The sequence below is a fragment of the Erythrolamprus reginae genome, chromosome 1 (genome assembly GCF_031021105.1).
Source record: "Erythrolamprus reginae isolate rEryReg1 chromosome 1, rEryReg1.hap1, whole genome shotgun sequence".
Lineage (NCBI taxonomy): Eukaryota > Metazoa > Chordata > Lepidosauria > Squamata > Dipsadidae > Erythrolamprus > Erythrolamprus reginae.
In genome coordinates this window covers 209,594,947-209,618,941 of record NC_091950.1, presented here as the reverse complement: position 1 = coordinate 209,618,941, position 23,995 = coordinate 209,594,947, and the positions used below count along the sequence as shown (strand labels likewise).

At 43.0% G+C, this 23,995-nt stretch overlaps 1 protein-coding gene and 1 long non-coding RNA gene across 4 annotated transcripts in view; one reads left to right on the top strand and one right to left on the bottom strand.

The window, feature by feature from the left end:
* Positions 1 to 23,995, top strand: part of LOC139156471 (MOB-like protein phocein) — a 37,303-nt gene that overhangs the window by 3,833 nt on the left and 9,475 nt on the right. The window contains exons 1-3 of one of the 3 annotated variants that reach the window (XM_070732110.1): positions 18,349 to 18,615; positions 22,818 to 22,880; positions 23,308 to 23,408. In XM_070732110.1, the coding sequence (XP_070588211.1) occupies positions 18,556 to 18,615; positions 22,818 to 22,880; positions 23,308 to 23,408 (224 nt within the window). In that variant the 5' untranslated portion in view covers positions 18,349 to 18,555. Of the gene's footprint in view, positions 1 to 461; positions 552 to 2,679; positions 2,886 to 18,348; positions 18,616 to 22,817; positions 22,881 to 23,307; positions 23,409 to 23,995 lie in introns of those variants that run through there. The other 2 variants (XM_070732112.1, XM_070732111.1) reach the window with 2 other exon arrangements.
* LOC139156472 (uncharacterized) lies at positions 3,419 to 18,889 on the bottom strand. Its single transcript, XR_011557321.1, has 3 exons — positions 18,367 to 18,889; positions 4,285 to 4,392; positions 3,419 to 4,183 (listed from the first exon to the last, which is right to left on the bottom strand). It is a non-coding gene; the product is annotated as an uncharacterized lncRNA (long non-coding RNA).

The window sequence follows — 23,995 nt, the reverse complement described above, 5'->3', positions numbered from 1 at the left end:
GTTGTTTTCCTTTATCATCAAATTGAATTCTGATATGACATATTCATTTGGGCCCACTTATGCCTTTTTCACTACCTCTAGCCTTTCACAACAATATTTTTCCTGTTCCTTCTGATCCTGGAACACCTCAAACAGAACATAATAAGCTCCATGGATAGCCATTCCCCCTATCCCTAAGTAGATTGCCCTTCAATTACCAGCAAGCTTTGTTGTGGAAACATATTTAAATGTAAAAAGGTTTACTTAGACGCAATTGCATCATCTAAAAACTGTGTTGGAAAATACAAAATGAAATTCACTAGGTTAGCTTTGATTTATAGTGAATGTGTCTCTCAAGATGAGAAACAGAACTATGCCCAGGAATTATTATTCATTTGATTTTGCAATTTTGAATTCAAAATATATTCTTGCCACAAGGTATTTTTTAGTGTAATGTTTATAATTCACATTCTTCCCTTTAGGATGGAAACACTCAACCAGTTAGTGTAAAGGTTGGTGAGAAGGTTCTACTACCTGAGTATGGGGGTACAAAACTTGTACTGGATGATAAGGTTAGTTTTATACTAAATGTTCATTCTCTCAATTCCACCACTTAAAAGTCCTCAAATATCTGACACTCCAAGCTTTTGTGTTCAACTGTGTGCTCATTTCTATCTGACTACTCCTTAGCTGCAAATATTCATATTTATTTCTAAAATGCTTGTTCCTTTTTCATTATTAAAATACTGCATTTTGGTTTCTGCTTTGTCCAGACATGAAGTCTAGAATAAATATACATTTTGAATTCCTTTAACAATCATATATTTAAGCAAAATTAACATTTGTAGATCTGGTTTTGAAGGTATCTTTTAATTTAGTCCTTTTGGATTTAGAAAACATGTCTCTATCTATGATCATTATGAAGCCTGCCCAGTTGCATGTGATCACCACTAAGTGAGATGGCCTTGCTCAAAGACTTCCACACCCTGGTCTCTCTGATTGATCATTAAACAGCACAAATCACTAAGTGGAACACAGGGCCTCAGGAGGGGGAGACCTATTGCAACCTAAAACATCCTTGCTTCAATTCTTGCCCCTCAAATGTCCTCACAACCTTTGAGCCTGCTCCCTCCCCCCCAGTCCCTACAACTCTTTTTGCACCACACCACCCTCACTCCCATTCTTTCTACCTTTTATGCAAAAGGCAGAAGAAAGCAAAACTGAAAAAAGCATTAAATAAACTAAAGGACATACAATCTAAATTTATGTTTATTTTAGTATAACTTAGTTTTCATATTTTTCTATCCTTGTAAATTACGCTTGCTTTCACATCCATACACCACTTCATTAGTTTTGTTCACGAGTGTCTTACCAAACTGCAAGTATGTTCAAACTGCTGCATGCAGTTAATAGTATGCTGGGTTGCAAGATAATCCCTAGAGCAGTGTTTTTCAACGGTCAGGTGTGCCGCGAAGCTCAGCTTCCGAGGCCAGAAGTTGAGCTTCCTTCTTCGCACATTCTTTTTTGCGGCTTCCTTCTTCGTGCCTTCTTTTTCACGCCTTCCTTCTTCACAGCAGATGAGTTTTGGGGCCCGGTAGGACAGCGCCTGCAGCAGCAGCACCAGGCAGTAGTCGGGGGCGGCGGCAGCTGCGAGTGGGAGCTCCAGGGCAGAGGCACCGGCAGCGCCCCGCCCGGCTGGAGCTTCCCTGGCGGTGTCTGCATCAAGTGACCGTTGGGGCCTGGCAGCAGGGCAGCGGTAGCAGGAGGGCGCTAGCAGCAGCGGCATTGGGCAGTAGTCGGGGGGGGCGGCTGCGAGTGGAGGCACTGTCCAGCAACACGTCCAGCCACCGCTGTCAGGGCTCCCACTCGCAGTCGACTGCTCTGCCGCCGCCCCAAGGCTACTGCCCGATGCCGTTGTTGCCGGCATGCTGTACAAGAGAGAAAAGAGAGAGATAGCAAGAGAGACAGATAAAGAGAGAGAGAGAGAAAGCAAGAGAAACAAAGAGAGAGAGAAAGAAAGCAAGAGAGAGAGAAAGAGACAAAGAGCAAGAGAGAGAGAAAGAAAGAAGAGAGAAAAAGAAATCAAGAAAGAGGGAGGGAGAGATAGAAAGAGCAAAAAAGAGGGAGGGAGAGGGAAAGAAAGAGGAAGGAAGGAAGGGAGACAAAGGGGGAGAGAAATAGAGCGAAAGGAAGAGAGAATTTTTTGTCGAAACTTTTTTTATTGAAACCCCCCCCCTCAATGTGCCCCAGGATTTTGTATATGTAAAAAAATATGCCGCGGCTCAAAAAAGGTTGAAAATCACTGTCCTAGAGAACATAACATGAATAGCATGAGATTGCTGGATATAATACTGGCTTTGGTTGTATATGTAGCATAGTGGTAAAAATGAATCCAATTCAGGCTTGGAACTAGCTTGGCTATTAATGGGGAATCTTGTATGCAGTAAGAATGCGGATAGGATTTGTAATTTAGTCTACTTTAAATTAGAATATTTCAGTCCAGATGAGGGCTATCTTACAGGAATTTAGTTTCAATTAAGAAAGAACAATGTAAAGGACATGTCCTTGCCTCACTATTTGCAAAGCACTAATCTCACCATGTGCTCGTAAATCCATCTCTGCTGGAACAACTGGGCATTGACTTCTGAACTAGTAACTTTTTGTTTTTGGTAAATGCTAATTTATATTCTCTATTTTCAGGACTATTTCATATTTAGAGATGGTGATATTCTTGGAAAATATCTTGACTGAGAAGTTGATACTATGGCATTATCATGAAGTTGTCATTCCACAAAAAGTGCTCAAATGCTTTTGTTCCATCATGTAAATAATTATTTTCTTAATAAATGCAACATTTCTCAAATGATATTGTGACCTTGAAATAAAACGCATCTGTATAGTGAAAATATTTCTTATGTATTCATTATGGTGCTGCTTTAGCACGTGTTACATGTATTTATTACACTTATTATGACACAGAACCATCAAGGTCTAAACTGCTTTTTATTATATTTATTATGACCTATTCCCAAAAATCTCTGGGCAGCTTATACAGAAACAATTAGAATAGTTAAAAGCATGAAACAAAATGTTGGTCCAGATTAAAAGCTATCATAATAAAAACATGATGCCACAGGAGCTTCAGAAATAACCAGCTCCATTTAGGGCCTGGGATGGAGCCACATCTTAAGGATCTTCTGGAACACCAGAAGAATTGGCATTCATATCACTAGTGGGATCCTATTGCAAAGTACAATGATAGCAACAGGGAAGGCATCCTTGATCCCACAAGATGACAATGTTTGAGGGAAGCTGAAGCACGGGTATTCTGCCCGAATGTACCAGATGGATAGAAATGACAGGAGTCCCTCAGATAGTTCAGTCTTATTAAGGGATCTAAATAAGTAATTAACATATCTTTCATTCACAAGGAATAACATGGCTTGAACATAAAGATAGTTTTATTACAAGGCTTCTGATTAAAGGCAGATTCTGCATTCTCTTCTTCCACAAAGGTAATTGAAACAAATAACTTTCCTATTCTCTCTTCTTCCTGAGACTACCTTTTCTCCCTGAGGGGGAAGGACCCAGAAATATACAAGTCACTTAAAATTGAAGCCCTGATATTGTAATTCAGGTGTTTACAGGTGTTTTCATAATGCAAATCAGCGTTCATATTTTCTTAGTAAAAGCAGACACATATCTTTAAGGTCCTTGCAAAAGCGACCACTGCAGCTAAGGTCACCCAGAGGGTCGTTGGTTTATGGAATTCACTTCCAGAAGGGGTCATGACAACTGTCAGCCTTGATAGCTTCAAAGCAGGATTAGACAGATTCATGGATGCCAAATGTATCGGTGGTTATTGAAACGGATGTCCCTGTGCCACCTCTGTTGGTTCAGGGAGGCAGGATTCCCTTGAGTACCATTTGTTGGGGGTCAAGGGAAAGGGAGGGTTCTTGCCTGCTCTTTCTGCTCAAGATCCCCATGTGCAATTGGGGTGTGTGTGCACTGTGTGACACAGAATGCTGGACTCGATGGGCTTTGGCCTGATTCAGCACGGCTCTTCTTATGTTCTTATGATGACACAAACGTCATCTCCCAATTTATGATTTAAATAAAAAAAATTTAAAAAAATTCTTATTTGTTGGATGTTTCTTTTCATTTGGTTGTTTTCCTCCACAGCACGTACTATTTCTTCTTGCAACTAAGATACAGAAATGAAAAGCGTACATCAGTTATAGAATAGATACAAGCAGACCAAAAGAGAAGCTTATGACAGGATTGTAAGGGAATTGAATGACTTACAGCTGTTATTCTGGCATTCTTTTTGGCCAGCTCCTGATACTTCACTGTTATTTCATGGATGTGCTCCATCTGGTTTTTTTGGTGGTCTCTATATTTTCACAGTAACACCTGGCAAAATAAGACATCTTGAACACCTTTGAACAGAGGACGTGAATTTACTAAGTGTGATACTGTGTCTAGATTAGGGGTCAGCAACCCGCAGCTCTGGAGCCATAGGTGGCTCTCTCAGCCCTCTGCTGTGGTTCCCTGTTGCTCAAAATATGTGTCACAACTTTTATTTTCTGTGGGAAATGGATCCAAATGGCTCTCTGAGCATTTAAGGTTGCAGACCTGTGCTCTATACTCTATTGCTATTAAAGAAAAAACTACAAGACCCAGAGAGCTGTCCTCACTAGCCACTGTTAAGCAAAACACCTCATGGCATCACCTGAAGTTTGCCTCTAGCCAGCTGTGGGGAAAGCTGAAGTTGCCTTTAGTTGCTCTGCTGTTTCAATGATGTTATAATGGCCCTTTTCTTCCAATACAAACCTTGTTGTATGAAGAATTCACAGTGCCTCCGAGATAGTGTTGATGACAACATAGAGGCTTGGATCCTCCTATCTCTAGTTTATTGTAAGGTGACTCTGGGCCTCCTGACTACTAATTGTATGGATTTGGGGCAGCTGTTTGTAAATTGTCAAGAATTCATATAAGTCACTGGTACAAAAATACTATTAAATCAGCCAGTCAGTGCCAGCTTCTATCCGTCTTTCCTCTCACATGGTTCTGGTCAGATTATCATAGAAGACTTTGGTACATGTACGTTCTGGAAGGCTGTTCTGTGGATGTGTTTAAATTAAAAATATTAACACAACTCACCAAGAACCTCAGAAAAAGGTGATGCAAATATTTTTTTAAAATATTTATCCTAAAATACAGTGGTACCTCATGATATGAACCCCTCGTCATATGAAGTTTTCGAGATATGAACCCAGGGTTTGGAATTTTTTTGCCTCTTACGAACTTTTTTCACCTTACGAACCTGCCGCTGCCGCTGGGATGCCCCGCCTCCAGACTTTCATTGCAAGCCAAGCGCCAGTTTTTGCGATCCTGGGATCCCCAGAGGCTCCCCTCCCAGGATCGGAAAAAACGGGACAAAAACAGGAAGAAAAGACGCATGGAGCTCAAGGGAGGAGAAAGGTATGGGGAAAATGAGCAGGACTATGGGCAAAAACGGGAGGGACCCATGGAAATCAAGAGAGGAGAAAGGTGTGGGGAAAATGATCAGGACAGGGTGAGCAAAAACGGGAGGGACCCATGGAAATCAAGAGAGGAGAAAGGTGTGGGGAAAATGATCAGGACGGGGTGAGCAAAAACGGGAGGGACCCATGGAAATCAAGAGAGGAGAAAGGTGTGGGGAAAATGATCAGGACGGGGTGAGCAAAAACGGGAGGGACCCATGGAAATCAAGAGAGGAGAAAGGTGTGGGGAAAATGATCAGGACGGGGTGAGCAAAAACGGGAGGGACCCATGGAAATCAAGAGAGGAGAAAGGTGTGGGGAAAATGATCAGGACGGGGTGAGCAAAAACGGGAGGGACCCATGGAGATCAAGAGAGGAGAAAGGTGTGGGGAAAATGATCAGGACAGGGTGAGCAAAAACGGGAGGGGCCCATGGAGATCAAGAGAGGAGAAAGGTGTGGGGAAAATGATCAGGACAGGGTGAGCAAAAACGGGAGGGGCCCATGGAGATCAAGAGAGGAGAAAGGTGTGGGGAAAATGATCAGGACAGGGTGAGCAAAAACGGGAGGGGCCCATGGAGATCAAGAGAGGAGAAAGGTGTGGGGAAAATGATCAGGACAGGGTGAGCAAAAACGGGAGGGGCCCATGGAGATCAAGAGAGGAGAAAGGTGTGGGGAAAATGATCAGGACGGGGTGAGCAAAAACGGGAGGGACCCATGGAAATCAAGAGAGGAGAAAGGTGTGGGGAAAATGATCAGGACGGGGTGAGCAAAAACGGGAGGGACCCATGGAGATCAAGAGAGGAGAAAGGTGTGGGGAAAATGATCAGGACGGGGTGAGCAAAAACGGGAGGGACCCATGGAGATCAAGAGAGGAGAAAGGTGTGGGGAAAATGAGCAGAACGGGGTGGGCAAAAACAGGATTGAAAGACCCATGGAGCTCAAGAGAGGCTCTTTTCACCTTGCTTCGTTGGGACTGCCACCTCTTGCCATCTCTCGCTGTCACTCCCCTCACTCCTTTGCCTCAGCTTCGTCTGCAGGCAGCTTTTAATTTTTAAAGCCTTAATGTTTTGGATTTTCCTAATGGGCTTGCACGCATTATTGGCTCCTCCCGGAACCAATTAAGTTCGTAAGATGAGGTATTACTGTAATTTTACTTATTCCTAGATCCCTTTGATTCCTATTTTATTTTATTATCAAATTTTAATGTCTATCATGAAATTATTTATGTCATGTTATCTGTCATATTACCTTTTTGAATTCTAAATCCTAGAGTCAGGCACGCAAGCTAACAAGCAAACAAATAAAACCGAAGATCTCTTACCTCAAATATGGCTTTTCCTACATAATAGAGGAAAAGAGCCATGATGGAAATAAAGTAAACCTTAACTACGCTAAACTACTATTTAATATATTAAACAAATATATATAAATATAAATAAATATATATAATATGAAGTAAATAGATGAATAAGTAAAAAAATAAATTTTGTAAAATAGAACAAACCTAAACTATCTCAATAAAATTAAAAACTTAACCAACCAATCCTCAGTAACTAAGTAAAGCACCCACACAGAGATAAAAACCCAGGTGAATACCTTTCATTCAGCCCACCCATAGGTTTCATTTACTTCTTCTTTGTCAGAAGAATTATGAGGTGTGACCTCATGAGGGAAAAGCAAAGCAAACTGATTAGCTGAATTAATGCAGCTCAGTGCTTTATCAATTTTTCAATTTTGGTAGAAAAGTAAATACCAAATCCTGCTGATGCATTTGGTGGAATCAGTGGATGAAGTAACAAGAAAAATGCAACAGAAAATTTAGTGTCCCTGAAGAAAGCAGGGAGATCTTTGGAGAAATATGCGAAGTCGATGTGTATTCTGGACCACGGGTCCCTCAGTGTCTCCCACTCAGCTGGCTTGGTTTTCGGCGGATCAGGACATATTTGCTGGCATGGGTAGCGGGTGACTCAATGTCCTTGTCTAAGCCTGGCCACCATAAGTGACTTCTAGCCAAGCTTTTCATTTTCACCATGGGTGGCCTTGGTGCAAATTTTCAAAGCTCTTTTTTGAAGTGTTTGAGGAATTACCACACGGTCCCCCCACAATACACAATCTCTTAAAACACTCAGTTCTACTTGTCTGTTTTTATACAATTGTAATAAATCGCTTTGTTTCTCTATTGGCCAACCTTTTAAAATCCATTGTTTAACCTGAGATAATCATGGGTCTTTCGCTGTCTCAATAGCAATTTCGGCAGCTGTTAAGAGGGGAGGGGACTCAAACATTTCAATAAGGAATACACTTGAGGCTGGCGCTGGATCTTTTACTAATTCCGGTTGGGGGCATGACCCTGTCCTGCCATTAATTGATTGACTGTGTGTCTGTTTTTATATACATTGGGATTGTTTTATAAATTTATTAATTTTAAACTGTAATTAGATTGGTGGGCATTGGATTTGTTATTATGTACTGTTTTATTGTTGTTGTGAGCCGCCCCGAGTTTGCGGAGAGGGGCGGCATATAAATCCAATAAATCTAATCTAATCTAATCATTAAACAGCATAAATCACTAAGTGGAACATAGGGCCCCAGGAGGGGGAGACCTATTGCAACCTAAGACATCTTTGCTTCAATTCCCGCCTCTCAAATGTCCTCACAACCTTTGAACCTGCTCCCTCAACCCAGTCCCTGCAACTCTTTGCACCACACCACCCTCACTCTCATTCTTCACAGAAAGAACCTTTTATGCAAAAGGCAGAAGAAAGCAAAACTGAAAAAAAGCACTAAACAAATTAAAAGACATACAATCTAAATTTATGTATATTTTAGTATTATTTAGTTTTCATATTTTTTTATCCTTGTAAATTACCCTTGCTTTCACATCCATATACCACTTCATTAGTTTTGTTCACGAGTGTCTTATAAAACTGCAAGTATCTTAAAACTGGTGCATGCAGGTAATAGTATGCTGGGTTGTAAGATAATCCCTAGAGAACATAACTTTACATAATAGCATGAGATTGCTGGATATAATACTGGCTTTGGTTATACAGTATATGTAGCGTAGTGGTAAAAATGAATCCAATTCAGGCTTGGAACTAACCTGGCTATTAATGGAGACTCTTGTATGCAGTAAGAATGCAGATAGGATTTGTAATTTAGTTTACTTTAAATTAGAATACTTCAGTCCAGATGAAGGCTATCTTACGGGAATTTAGTTTCAATTATCTCTTCTCCCCAGTGTTCAAAGAAATAACAATGTAAAGGACATGTCCTTGCCTCACTATTTGCAGAGCACTAATCTCACCATGTGCTCGTAAATCCATCTCTGCTGGAACAACTGGGCATTGACTTCTGAACTAGTAACTTTTTTTTTTTGGTAAATGCTAATTTATATTCTCTATTTTCAGGACTATTTCATATTTAGAGATGGTGATATTCTTGGAAAATAACTTGACTGAGAAGTTGTCATTCTACAAAAAGTGCTCAAATGCTTTTGTTCCATATAAATGCAACATTTCTCAAATGATATTGTGACCTTGAAATAAAACGTATCTGTATAGTGAAAACATTTCTAATGTGTTCATTATGGTGCTGTTTTAGCATGTGTTACATTTATTTATTACATTTATTATGACACAGAACCATCAAGGTCTAAACTGCTGGCAACAAAAGGGAGTACACCCCTAAGTGATAATTGTCAAATGGGGCCCAAGTAGCTGTTTTTCCTCCTTGGTGTCATGTGAGTCAGTGGTACAAGGTCTTGGGTGTGAAGGGGGAGCAGGTGTGTTAAATTTGGTATTATCCCTCTCATTCTTATATACTGCTCACTGGAAGTTGAACATGGCACCTCACGGCAATGAACGCAGGATCAGGATCTGAAAAAATTGTTGCTCTACATAAAGATGGCCTGGGCTATGATGGCGAATCTATGGCATGCATGGACATGTGGACACATGGAGCTCAGGTCCAGCGTACATGTGTGTGTACCAGGCAGCTGATTTTCAGGGCTTCTGGGCCCACTTGCAGTCCAGAGGCAGGTTGTTTCTAGCCTCCAAAAGGCATGGGGAAGGACTGTTTTTTGCTCTTCACAAGCTCCAGAATCTTTCTATGAGCCTGGGATGGGCGAAAATGGCCTCCCTCCAACTCCCGGAGGTCCTCCAAAGGCCAGAAACGTTCCATTTGCCAACTTCTGTTTTTTGTTCTCCCCAGGCTTCAGAAAGGGCCATTTCTGGACTGTGGAGGGCTCCTAGAAAGGCTCTGAAGCCTGGGGAGAGCAAAATAACGGAACTTCTAGGCCAACTGGAAGTCGGCAAATGGAATGTTTCCAGCCTCTGGAGTGGTGGGAAAGGCTGTTTTCACCCTCCCCAGTCTCCTAGAAAGGCTCTGGAGCTTGGGGAGAGCAAAAAATGGGCCTTCCGTTTTAACCGGAAGTTAGCAAAACGGGCCACTTTCTGCCTCCTGGGTGGTGGTGGTTTTTGTCATTTGAAGCATGGGGAGAGCGAAAAATGGGTGTGCCATCATGATCCAAGAGCGGGGGCACATGAACATGTGTGGGGATCCCCTGTATGGAATTATGGGTATGGGCACACGTGCGTATGACACACACACCCTGCACAACTCTCCCTTAGTGACATGTGAACCAAAAAAGGTTCCCCATCATTGGCTTAGGTTATAAGATTGCCAAGACTAAAACTGAACTGCAGCATGGTGGGCAAGTCCATACAGCAATTTAACAGGACAGGTTTCACTCAGAAGAGGCCTCGCCATTGTCGACCGAAGAAGCTGAGTGCCCGTGCTCAGCATCATTACATACAAAAGTTGGCTTTGGGAAATAGATTTTTGACTGCTGCCAGCATTGCTGCAGAGGTTGAAGGGTCAGCCTGTCAGTCCTCAGACCATACACTGGACGCTGCATCAAATTGGACTGCAGGACTATCGTCCCAGAAGGAAGTCTCTTATAAAGATGATGCACAAGCAAGCCTGCAAATGGTTGGCTGCAGACAAGCAGGCTAAGCTCGTGGATTTCTGAAACCATGTCCTGTGGTCCGATGAGATAAAGATAAACTTACTTGGTTCAGAAGTGTCAAACGTGTGTGGCAGCAACCAGGTGAGGAGTACAAGGACAAGTATGTCTTGCCTACAGTCAAGCATGGTGGTGGGAATATGATAGCCTGGGGCTGCATGAGTCCTGCCAGCATTGGGAAGCTATAGTTCATTAAGGGAACCATGAATGCCAACGTATACTGAAGCAGAGCATGATCCCTTCCCTTCAGAGACTGGGCCTCAGGGCAGTATTCCAACATGACAATCCCAAACACACCTAACAAAATGACCACTGCCTTTGACAGGGGCGTGGTCAGCACCGCATCGAGAGGGCTTCTCCTTCACGCTCGTAGGGGGATGACAAATCCCTGCTGTTTGGAGGTGCCAATTCCTGTCAGATCGGCCCGGAACCTCCCTGGAGGGGTGTGTGTGAAAAAGGGGTCTTTGTCTCCTGTCGTTTTGGGGGCTGGCACGCCCCATGACAGACAGAGTTGTGACCTCGACCGGCCATGGGTAAAACGACCTTGGTCAGCATAGCCGCGGCGACTATGTGTTGGGAAGATAGGATTCGAAGCGTTGGGAGTCATCTGGAAGGAGAAGAAACATAAGCTTTTGTCCTGGAGGGTGAGAAGAATAAAAGCCTGTTGGAAAGGGTGAGCAATTCTGCCAGAGGGGACCTTGATTCAGATTTTTAAAAATCTCTTTGTTTCAGAAGTTGGGCGGAAACGGAAATGACTGCGGCTGCACTATTTTTGGACATATTATTCGACATTTAAATGAACTTTAAAATTTATGTTAAAACCCAAGAACTTTACAAATTGTTCTTATTTGTGGAAGTTGGGAACACAAGACTGGATTTTCAGAATTAGCATAATTTAAATTTCAAAGTGATTATAGAAGCCAGAATTGAAGAATTGAAAGTAACTGTGATTGCACACTGATGACATCTGCTGGTGAAGTTGAGGCAATATTTGGTTGGACTTGTTCACTGAATTTGTCCTTGATGCAATGAGACTGGGCAGATTGTTTTCCTTTTATAAGTGATAAAGAGGAACTGAAAAATAAATAGAAAAATAACATCTTGGGCTTGAACTTTATTTGAACTTGGAAAGGGTGAGAAGGAAAGGATATAATCTGTTTTGGAAAATTTTGGCTTCTGGGTGTTATAAAGTAAAATTGAGTAATGGTCTGAGACTAAGGGGCTTAGAAGTGTTGCCTTTGTCATGGTCAGACCATTTTCTACTACGGCTTGACTTCCTGGCTCCAATCCTCCCCCGCAGGGAGGCGGAACCAATGAAGATGTTCCAACCCAGACGCCTGATGGACCCAGAGGGCTTTCAGACGGCGCTTGGGGTTATTCCAGAGGCACTCGTCCACAGTTCGGCGGAGTCTCTCGCGGAGGCCTGGAACAGGGCTGCGGCGGAGGCTCTTGACCGGATTGCGCCTTTGCGACCTCTCCGTGGCATTAGACCCCGTAGAGCCCCATGGTTCAACGAGGAGCTCCGGGAGTTGAAACGCCAAAAGAGACGTCTAGAGAAGCGATGGAGGAAGAGTAGGTCTGAATCCGATCGAACACTTGTAAGAGCTTTTATTAAGACTTACAAAGTGGCGCTCAAGGCGGCAAGATGCACGTACCATGCCGCCTTGATTGCATCAGCGGAATCCCGCCCGGCCGCTCTGTTTAGGGTGACCCGCTCCCTTCTTAACCAGGGGGGAGTTGGGGAGCCCTTGCAGAGTAGTGCCGAGGATTTTAACACGTTTTTCGCTGATAAAGTCGCTCAGATCCGGGCCGACCTCGACTCCATTGCAAAACAGAGTCGACCGACAACGAGTCAGTCGAGGTGACTGGGGCACGTACTTGTCCACCTGTCTGGGAAGAGTTTGATCTGGTGACACCTGATGAAGTGGACAAGGCCATTGGAGCTGTGAGTTCCGCCACCTGTTTACTGGATCCGTGTCCCTCCTGGTTGGTTTCGGCCAGCAGGGAGGTGACACGGAGCTGGGCCCAGGAGATTACCAACGCTTCCTTGGGGAGGGGAGTTTTTCCATCACTCTATAAAGAAGCGCTCGTGCGCCCCCTCCTCAAGAAGCCCTCCCTGGACCCAGCTGTGCTTAATAACTATCATCCAGTCTCCAACCTTCCCTTTATGGGGAAGGTTGTTGAGAAGGTGGTGGCACTCCAGCTCCAGCGGTCCTTGGAAGAAGCCGATTATCTAGGTCCCCAGCAGTCGGGTTTCAGGCCCGGTTACAGCACAGAAACCGCTTTGGTCGCGTTGATGGATGATCTCTGGCGGGCCCGGGACAGGGGTTTATCCTCTGTCCTGGTGCTCCTTGACCTCTCAGCGGCTTTCGATACCATCGACCATGGTATCCTTCTGCACCGGCTGGAGGGGTTGGGGGTGGGAGGCACTGTTCTTCAGTGGTTCTCCTCCTACCTCTCTGGCCGGTCGCAGTCGGTGTTAGTGGGGGGTCAGAGGTCGACTCCTAGGTTTCTCCCTTGTGGGGTGCCTCAGGGGTCGGTCCTCTCCCCCCTGCTATTCAACATCTACATGAAACCGCTGGGCGAGATCATCCAAGGACATGGGGTGAGGTATCATCAATATGCAGATGATACCCAGTTTTACATCTCCATCCCATGCCCAGTCAACGAAGTGGCGGAAGTGATGTGCCAGTGCCTGGAGGCTGTTGGGGCCTAGATGGGTGTCAACAGACTCAAGCTCAACCCGGATAAGACGGAGTGGCTGTGGGTTTTGCCTCCCAAGGACAATCCCATCTGTCCGTCCATCACCCTGGGGGGGGAATTATTGACCCCCTCAGAGAGGGTTCACAACTTGGGCGTCCCCCTCGATCCACAGCTCACATTAGAAAAACATCTCTCAGCTGTGGCGAGGGGGGCGTTTGCCCAGGTTCGCCTGGTGCACCAGTTGCGGCCCTATCTGGACCGGGACTCATTACTCACAGTCACTCATGCCCTCATCACCTCGAGGTTCGACTACTGTAATGCTCTCTACATGGGGCTACCTTTGAAAAGTGTTCAGAAATTTCAGATCGTGCCGAATGCAGCTGCGAGAGCAGTCATGGGGTTACCTAGGTATGCCCATGTTTCACCATCACTCCGCAGTCTGCATTGGCTGCCGATCAGTTTCCGGTCACAATTCAAAGTGTTGGTTATGAGCTTTAAAGCCCTTCATGGCATTGGACCAGAATATCTCCGAGACCGCCTCCTGCCGCACGAATCCCAGCAACCGATTAGGTCCCACAGAGTGGGCCTTCTCCGGGTCCCGTCAACTAAACAATGTCGGTTGGCGGGCCCCAGGGGAAGAGCCTTCTCTGTGGCGGCACCGGCCCTCTGGAACCAACTCCCCCCGGAGATTAGAACTGCCCCTACTCTTCCTGCCTTCCGTAAACTCCTTAAAACCCACCTTTGCCGTCAGGCATGGGGGAACTGAAACATCTCCCCCTGGGCATGTTTAATTTATATATGGTATGCTTGTGTGTATGTCTGTTAGTATATGGGGTCTTTTTTAAAATCTTTAAATATTTTAAATTTGTCAGATTATTTATGATTTGTTCCACGCGTTGTGAGCCACCCCGAGTCTTCGGAGAGGGGCGGCATACAAATCTAAGTAATAAATAAATAAATAAAAAGTTTAATTGGCTATTTGAATAAAACTTTTGATACATTAACTTTGCAAAACATGGAAGACATAAGAGATTTGTTTAAAGATATACTTTTATCATTATTTACTATTATTTATTAGATTTGTATACTGCCCTTCTTCGAAGACTCAGAGCGGTTCACAGAATACAAAAAACAACACGACAAAAAATCTAATTAATTAAAAATTACTACTAAAATCCCATATATACTAAAATCAGTCAGCCAACTCATTCACAACCACACATTACATCTCATAAACAAGTGAAGGGGCTTCATCTAATTGCCCCATGCCTAGTGACATAAATGATTCTTGAGACCCTTGCAAAGGGCAAGGAGGATGGGGGCAGTGCGAATCTCTGGAGGGAGCTGATTCCAGAGGGCCGGGGCTATCACAGAGAAGGCTCTTCCCCTGGGCCCCGCCAGACAACGTTGTCTGGCCGATGGGACCTGGAGAAGGCCAACTCTCTGGGACCTAACCGGTCACCTGGATTCATGCGGCAGAAGGCAGTCCCGTAAGTAATCTGGTCCGATGCCATGTAGGGCTTTATAGGTCATCACCCACACTTTGAATTGTGTCCGGAAACCAATCAGCAACCAATGCAGTCTGCAGAGTGTTGGAGAAACATGGGTGTATCTGGGAAGACCCATGACCGCTCGCGCAGCTGCCTTCTACACGATTTGAAGTTTTCAAGCACTCTTCAGAGGTAGCCCCATATAGAGAGCATTGCAGTAGTCGAACCTCGAGGTTATAAGGGCATGAGGGACTGTGAGCAGAGACTCCCTGTCCAAACAGGGCCGCAACTAGTGTACCAGGCAAACCTGGGCAAATGCCCCCCTCGCCACAGCTGAAAATTGGTGTTCTAACATCAGCTGTGGGTCGAGGAGGACACCAAAGTTGCGGACTCTTTCTGAGGAGGTCAATAATTCCCCCCTAGGGTAATGGATGGACAGATGGGATTGTCCTTGGGAGGCAAAACCTACAGCTACTCTGTCTTGTCAGGGTTAAGTTTGAGTTTTTTAGCACCCATCCATATCCTAACAGCCTCCAGGCAGTGGCACATCACTTCCACTGCTTCACCGAGTGAGAGAGATCCAGGAATGGAAAGAAGAAATCAGAAATGAAAACACCTTTTTCTATACTGAATGTTCACAGCAAGACTGCAGTGAAATTGAAGAAGAAAAGAGCTCTCAACAGCTGGAATTGAATGAGCAACAGAAAAATGGAAATAGAAAAGTATCCCGAGATATTTTCCCAAGTACTGTATTTCCAAAAGGAACTGATTAAAGCAGTGCTTTTCAACCAGTGTGCCCCGGAACATGGTCAGGTGTGCCGCAAGAGGGGAGAGGAAGAGAGAGAGAAAGAGAAAGAAAGCAAGAGAGAGAGAGAAAGCGAGTGAGAGAAAAAGCAAGTAAGAGAGAGAAAGCGAGAGCAAGACACAGAGAGAGAGAGAGAGCAAGACAGGGGGAGAGAGAGAGAAAGAAAGAGAGAAAGAGAGAGAAAGAGAAAAGGCAAGAGAGAGAGAGAAAGAGAAAGAAAGCAAGAGAGAGAAAGAAAGCAAGAGAGAGAGAGAGAGGAGAGGAAGGGAGAGAGAGAAATGGGAGAAAAAAGGGGAGAAAAAAAGAGAAATGAGAAAATGATTGAGGCAGAGAATGAAAGGAAAGAGAGAGAAACAAAACAGAGAGGGAAGTGACTCTTGATTTAAAGCATATGATAAAAAGCACCCAAAGAATAAGAGAGGAAAACCCCCCAGCCCACACCTGTTTTTGGAAAGAATAAGAGAGAAAAAAACCTCAGTCCTCACCTGTTTTTGGAAATAGTTCAAGAGTGTGTATACACTCTGGAAAAAAGAAAGAAGTCAGAATGGAAATGAAAAAGATTCTATATTTTGGTAAAAAGGGAGGCAAGGAAAAAATATATGGGTTTAAAATGATAAAAAATAAAAGCCCTGAGGATTGGCAAAGATGGTGTTTTGAGGAGGGATGATTATTAAATATGCATTAACTATGAAATGATGCAATTAGATTATAATATTATATAATATTAAGATGATTATTAATTGAAGATTTAAAATAATGGTTTGGTTAATTTTTATATTGTTATATAATAATAGTTTGATTTTCTTTTTCTTTATTTGGCTTTTCCTTTTTTTTCTTTGTTATTTTCTTTCCCTTTTTAAAACTATAATTTCTCTTTTATTATTTGTAGTTTTCTTATAAGAGTTTTGGAGAATACATAAGAGGAATAGGCACTATGTGATATCTGAAGCATTAAAGGAGAAGGAAATTATTTTAATAAGGTTTAAAAGAAATTAAGCTTGAATTCAATTAGACAAAAATTAGATATCTAGATGACAAAATTAGAGGTCAAGGTTGGGGGGTTGGATTGACACCAAAAGTAATAAATTTGAAACTAATTACTTTTGGGGGGGAGATCAATTATAAATAATGTACTAACTTGATAGTGTTTTTATTATAATATGAAAATATTTTTAAATGTATTGAAGAAGTTTGTATGCAGAAAAAAATATATTTTTTGCTCAAAATGACCACTGCCTTGCTAAAGAAGCTGAGGTGATGGACTGGCCATGTATGTCTCCAGACCTAACCCTACTGAGCATCTGTGGGGCATCCTGAAACGGAAGGTGGAAGTGCACAAGGTATCTAACATCCACCAGCTTCATGATATCATCATGGAGTAGTGGAAGAGGACTCTAGTGTCAACTTGTGAAGCTCTGATGAACTCTAAGCCCAAGAGGCAGTGATGGAAAATAATGGTGGCCACAACAAAATATTGACACTCTGTGCTCCACTTGGACATTATCACTTAAGGATGTACTCTTGTTGCCAGCAGTTTAGACCTTAATGTTGCATTATTTTGAGGGGACAGCACATTTACAGTTATACAAGCTGTATTCTCATTAATTTACATTGTAGCCAAGTGTCATTTCTTCAGTGTTGTCATCTGAAAAGATGTACTTAAATATTTATAAAATGTGAGGGGATGTATTCACTTTTGTGACATACTATACTTGAAATTGCAAATATCTTGCTTGAGCAATACCCCCACCATTCATTAATTGGCTGCCGCATCTCCAAAACAGTGAGATAGGCAGGCATATCCATTTAATAAATAAAATTGGAGGCAACACTCAGCAGGATTAGGAGAAGCTGTCTGTCAACTAACCAGGAGGATCTCTTGTGAGAGGGAGAAGATGCCCTTCGAGAGCTGCTCTATATTGACAAGATCACTTCTCCTCCCAGTCCATCTTTTCAATCAAGGCCCACACTGGACAAACCGCTGGGTGGAGAGTGAGGTTTTCCCCCTCCAGATTTGCCTGTGGCTCGCAAATGGCCCATCAGCCCCTGAAGGGATGCCGATGTACAGCAGAAATCTTTAACTTGGCAACTTGAAGACTTGCGGACTCCAACTCCAAGAATTCCTCAGCCAGGTTTGCTGAGCAAAACTAGCTGAGGAATTCTGGGAGTTGAAGTCCACAAGTCTTAAAAGTTGACAAGGAATCCGTAGCCAGGCTTCCTTCGCGAGCCCCTCCTGTAGAAACAGCTGTCCCAGAGCACTTCACCTAACTTTCCCCGTGAGGCTTCCCAAGAGCTGTAAAATCTCGTTCTTCGAGATTTCGCCATCGTCATACAGAAGTAACAGTAAATGGACGTCTATTCGCGCACTTGGTCACTTCTCCGTTCAAAACACGGGCCCCGAGAGGGCTCAGCGCTCCCCATCTCCGACCGATAAATAGGCCGTCTGCAGAGTTGTGAGGACAGCATCAGTGACCTCCCCTTCCCCGAGGCGAATGAATTTCCTCAGTTTCAAGGAGTCATACGCGTATTATAACGACAGACGCATCCGGAGGCGTCAGACGAGCCTCCCAACAGCTCTTCCACAGGAAACGCCCCGCCCTCTTTTCGGGAAACCCTCAAACTGCCCCCGCCCCGACAAACTGTCAACGGCGTGCGCCACTTCCCTGCTTCCTCCCCGCCTTTCAGTTCAGCTTTCCCCGCCCCTTTCGGTGTCGTATGCATCACGTGTTCGCCTCCTCTTTGTCTCCTCCCGAGTTGGGAGGCGCTGTTTTCTCCGCTCTATCATTCCCACACCAACTTCCCTCCTTAGCCCCGCCTCTCGTGACGTCGAGACTTACGTGGTTCTCCGAATCCCCGCGGGCTCTCCTGCCCCTCTTACTCCTTCCCCGCCCCTCGGGGGAAGTCGGCCTCGTCGTCGTCGCGCGTCTTCCGCCTCTTTTTTTTTTTCCTTCTCTTCCCCTCCCCGCCTGTTGGGTAGCTGCCGCTGCCGCCACCGCATCCGGGTCCTGGCGCCGCTCGCTGTCACTATGGTCATGGCGGAGGGGACGGCTGTGCTAAGGCGGAACAGGCCGGGCACCAAGGCCCAGGTAAGCACCCGTCGTTCTCCCGCAAGGCCTCGGAACGCGTGGGGGACCCCTGCTGCGGCGAAGAGACGGGCCGGGTATTGCCGGGGGATGGTGGTGGGTGGGGGGAAGCAGCTGCTGGTGGCGGAGGCCTACTTGCTGCCCCCCCCACTCCCGGGAAGACGACCTTTCCGCTTGCTTTTGGACCAGGAGGGCAGGTGTGGGGGGCGCCGCTGGGAGCTAGAAAGGGCAAAAAAGGGGGACCTCCCCTTCAGGGCTAAGCAGGGCCCGGTGTGGGAACGGAAGGCGGGGCGAGACAAGGTTAGGCAATGCGGCCTCCCCTCAGGTGTGTATGTGTGGGAGGGACGGGACTGACAACCCTCTGTCTCTCTCCGGGCTTAGAAACTGTACTCACTGGGCCCGAAGCCCTGGGGGGGGGGGGAATGGCGCTGTAACGAACAAGAGGGCCAGGATTCGGGTGTTTATTTATAGTGCTTTCTCCCTCCCTCCCTCCATCAACCGCCAAAAAAGCGATTTCACTCTGGAATTCGAAATTAAGACTATGGCCTCTTTCAGAGGGTTGAAAAACGTGAGGAGAAAAGCCTCGGAAGCAAGGTCACTGTGCCGGGTTTCGCCCCTCCCCCGTCCCCGAAGAAGTGGAGGAGAGTAGAACACGGGTGGGGGTTATGCAGGGAAAAGGGGTATTTGAGGAGGGAGGAAAAGGCCGGAGCCTTGACTGTAAAGTAGGGAAAAGAGGGAAGTGGACCTCACAAAGTGGGACTGGGTGTAGAGGAATGTTTGCAGGGCGGGTAAATAACAGGGTGCCAAGGTGCTTCTGAGCTTCTTGTCTTCCCACAGAAGAAATGGGCGGTACTGGAAATCATTTGTCCTTTCCTGTTCAGAATGAGTGCTTTTGGGGATTGTCCTGTTTGGGAGAGGGCTTATTTTTATCCCAGAACCCTTTCTCCAATAAATAATACAATGCTGTCATAGACTATTATTATTGTTTATTTATTTATTCCATTTATATGCCGCTCACTTCAAAACGGACTCTGAAAGGCTATTGTTATGAATTGTTTGATTTTCCCTTTTTCAGCAAGGGGTCCTTCAAATTTCTGTTTTAGAATTTTTATTGAAAACTGAAAGAGGTTTTAGGTGCAGTCTGTAGGTTGACTTGCTTTTTCCCTTGCTACTCTCCTACTTTCTTCCAAAGTGGCAGCTTGTTTGTGGCAGATGTAATGAACTTGATTGACATTTGGAACTGTAGTTCTCAGAAACTGACTTTGCTGCCTAGAATTAGAAATGCCAAACTCCCTCTGAATGGCCTAAGCCAGATGTTCACTTATGATAGAACATTTGTATGTTAATTGTGTACAGGTAGTCCTATACCACCTCTACAGAATTCGTTTAGTTCGTTTACTGACCAAAGTTTATGACAGTTGCAGTGCCCAGGGGTCAATCTTCTGACAAACAATCTTCTGACAAACAAACCCCGTGTGCCAGATTCACTTAATGGCTGTTTTAATAACTTAACAATTGTGGCAAGCAAGAAATATTGTTAAATAGGGTGAAATTCACATAACAACTGTTGCTTAGTAATAGAAATGTTAGACTCAATTATGGTCATAAGCTGAGGACTAGCTGTAGTTGCTTGTTCTATACAGTTCTATACATCTGGTGCTATCTTGCTTTCTTGAGACTAGTTTAAAATGAATAGAATGTGTATGTCACTCATGCTCCTCTTTTACTATTGAACAGGTTTTTCTGCTATGAAAGCTACTGAGATTACTGTAGTTCTGTTCTTGGAAGCGCTCTATATAGTAAAATGCCTTATTTGGTAGACAGAAATAATGGGAGGTTATTTTATATTAATAACTAGATTCAACAAAATGGTTTTCAATCTATTCTATTGGCACATTAATATGTAAAATAAAATTAACATTTTCACAAATTTCTATGGCAGGGATGTCAAACTCAAGGACCAGGGGCTGTATCCCGCCCATAAGGTGCTTAGATCTGGCCAACAGGCTGCTCTGGAAACAGCAAAAGACCAACCTGCAATGCCTCTGCCAGCAAAAACAGCTTGGGTGGGCTGCGTGCAACTCTCTCATGCTCGATTTTCCCTGGCAGAAGGTTGCAGGAGGCCATCACAGCTTCAAATGGAGCTTGGGAACCCATTTTTGCTGACAGAGCATTTGGGCCGCCAAAGGTGCCCCCGACACTAGTGATGTTGAGCTGCTGCCCTGCACCCCCCAGTCAAACCCAACCCTGATGTGACCCTCAATGAAATCCAGTTTGACATCCTTGCTCTACAATGATTAGTCTTTGATTACATTCTATTTTTTAGTTGAAATAGTATTTTTGAAGCACTTAGAATTTTAAAAAAATTAATACTTAGTGATACCTAGGCCTTTTTTCTTTGAAATAAATATAAAATACCTGTAGAGGCACAGGGAATGCTCACTGACCAATCATCTTCTAAGATTCATCCCGACTACTAGCGATGAACCAATAGCAGGCCGCCTCTCATCCACAGGGAAGGAAGATCCCCGCTTGGGCTGCCGTGCACTTGTCATTGTGTGGCTGCGGCGAGTAGTTGAAGCTGCTATATTATTAACTATATGTATAATATGTACTGTGTTAGAGTGTCATTTTGTGTCATTTTGATTGGTGGTGTGCCCCAGAATTTTGTAAATGTAAAAAATGTGCTGTGGCTCAAAAAAGGTTGAAAATCACTGGTGTAGGGTTTCCTGCCTAAGCAGGGGGTTGGACTAGAAGACTTCCCAGGTCCTTTCCAACTCTGTTGTTGTTGTTGTTGTTGTTGTTATTGATTTGGTTTTTCTTGGCTGTTTCTATGAAATTTGCGGATTTATAAGTTTTGTTAACCAAGATTGTTAGGTTATCCTCGCGAAAAAGCTTGGGGAAATCTGGTAAAACTTATATAAAGTGCCATGGATTATTAGAGTGCATATAATGTATGTGAAATATATTCATATATAATTTTAATTGTAAAACAGCAATGTTTTCTTGAAAATGTCTCTAATGCATTCCAAAATACTGTGCAGTGAATTGTTTAGATTAACCAATACAGCGATTACAATTAAGCCCTATTGTTATTAAATTTTGTTTCAGAAGCATTTAAATTTTAACACAAACACAGCTAAAATGTCCATATGGAATTTAAAAAACCCCAACTTTCTGTCCATAAGAATAGCAGTGGCTTCTTACACAGTCTTACATGGGTGTTATAGAAAAAATGAATTTGCTATTATTCCTATCTTTGTATTACATTTAATTATATAAATATAAATATAAAATACTACAGTATATGAGTTTAATGGTTATTTACCTTAGCTTAAACGTGCATAGATGTACAACTGAGAGTTGGTAAATTGACAACCAGTTTGATGTAGGTGCTAACCTAGAAACAAGGAGACTGAGTTCTAGTCCCACCTTAGGCATGAAAGCCAGTTGAGTGACTTTAGGCCAGTTGTGCACTGTCTTTCAGCCCAACTCAATTCACAAGGCTGTTGTGGGAAAAATAGGAAGAGAAAGGAATGGATACCTTTATAGTTTGAATTACTTATACTAGTATAGTAAAAGTAAGCTACTTTTTAAAAAGTTGCAAAACTCCTAAATACACTTTAGTAATAGACAAAGAGGTCTGGGCCTTTTTATTATTTCTCAACACCTCCCTTAAAATTTCATTAATGCTATATGGAGTCTAGTAGCTTAACTGCTTTAATAATAATTATAAGATGTAAGATTCTGCATCCTTGTAGTGTTAAACTTGTAGGACTGCAGTATTATAATTTTCTAACTCATACATTGTACTGATTCAGGTATAGTTTATTGCAGCATTTATCATATTTAGACCCCAAGTTTAACTTTGTATTGTACGGAGTCTTCGGAGAGGGGCGGCATACAAATCTAATAAACTATAACTACTTAGAAATACATAAAAAAGATGGCAGGGTTGGGGATGTCATTCTAAAGAGGTTTTGTTTCATAAAAGTATTTATAGTACATAGTACTGCTAGATATTTCTGGTACTAGAATAAAATTCAGTAAGAATAGGTAACAAAAATCATGAAATTATGCAGACCAGAAGTCAATTGTGTCTGTTCTTTTAAAAGGCAAACCAAGTGCTGTTATGAAGTTGAGTATTTTTAAGATTTGATTTTGTTGTGCATCAATCTTTTTGTTTTTTTTTGTTTTTTTTTAAGGATTTTTATAATTGGCCTGATGAATCATTTGAAGAGATGGATAGTACATTGGCAGTTCAACAGGTACTCAGCATTTAGCTTTATCTTGGTACTCATTTACTTTTTGACAACTATGGATTTATAATGGACTAGATTGCATTAATGATATAGTTTTACCTGCTTTGCTGTTGAGTGTTTATTACATCATTTTTACACTAAAAACACATAAATGTTGCATCTTTACTGAGCTGCCTGTTGTTTTATTTTTTGCACTGTAGTTAATATGTTCAGCTACAGGACTGATAGTTTTTAGTCAAAGTAAATTGTACATTTAGTAAGTTTTCTGTGTTGGAACATAGAAACAAAACATGAGAACAGGGATTAGCAGAACAGGAAAAAGTTTAGTTGGGAAGTGCTCAATATACATTTTGCTAGCTTCACACATGTACAATATGTTATTATTAAAGTTGTGATTCATAATACATCTATTTCTAAACATTTCCCTCTTTAGTATATCCAACAAAATATAAGGGCAGACTGTTCAAATATTGATAAAATTCTTGAACCTCCAGAAGGGCAGGATGAAGGTGTTTGGAAATATGAACATTTAAGGTAACTGTAACATTTAATGTAAATTTTTCTTTTGGAAAATGTTTGTTCTTAAGAAATAGTGTTCATTTGCACCATTTGCAATCCAAGTTTAAAAAAAGGACTGAAAATAGCTATACTTTCTCATTAAGAAAATTGTTAATTACGTCTGAGACTCTAGTGATGAGATGTTCAGAAAAGAGATATATGTTAAGTCGAAGTGCAAAGATACATCCTTTTGAAGTGCCTTATTTGTTTACTTAGTGTTATTCTTTTAATCATGTGGGTATGGGATTTGAGTGGGATGTATATTTACAAGAGATTCCCTCCCCCCCAAAAAAAACCCCATCCTGGCCTCCCCCCCCACAATGATCCTCAGTCAGCCCAAGTGAAATATGCTCACTGAACCTTTCCCCAAACTGATGGATAACCTATGTTTTCTAGAGGCCATGTAAGTAGTATTGCCCTCTATCAGCAATCAACATTGTTTTTATTAGAATCTTAGAAAATCTTAAATATTAAACTTTTGACTGGGATATAAGTAACACTTAGGTTATTTTTTATGCTTCTTTCCAAAGGTAACAATTAGCAGCATTTTACAATGTCTGTGG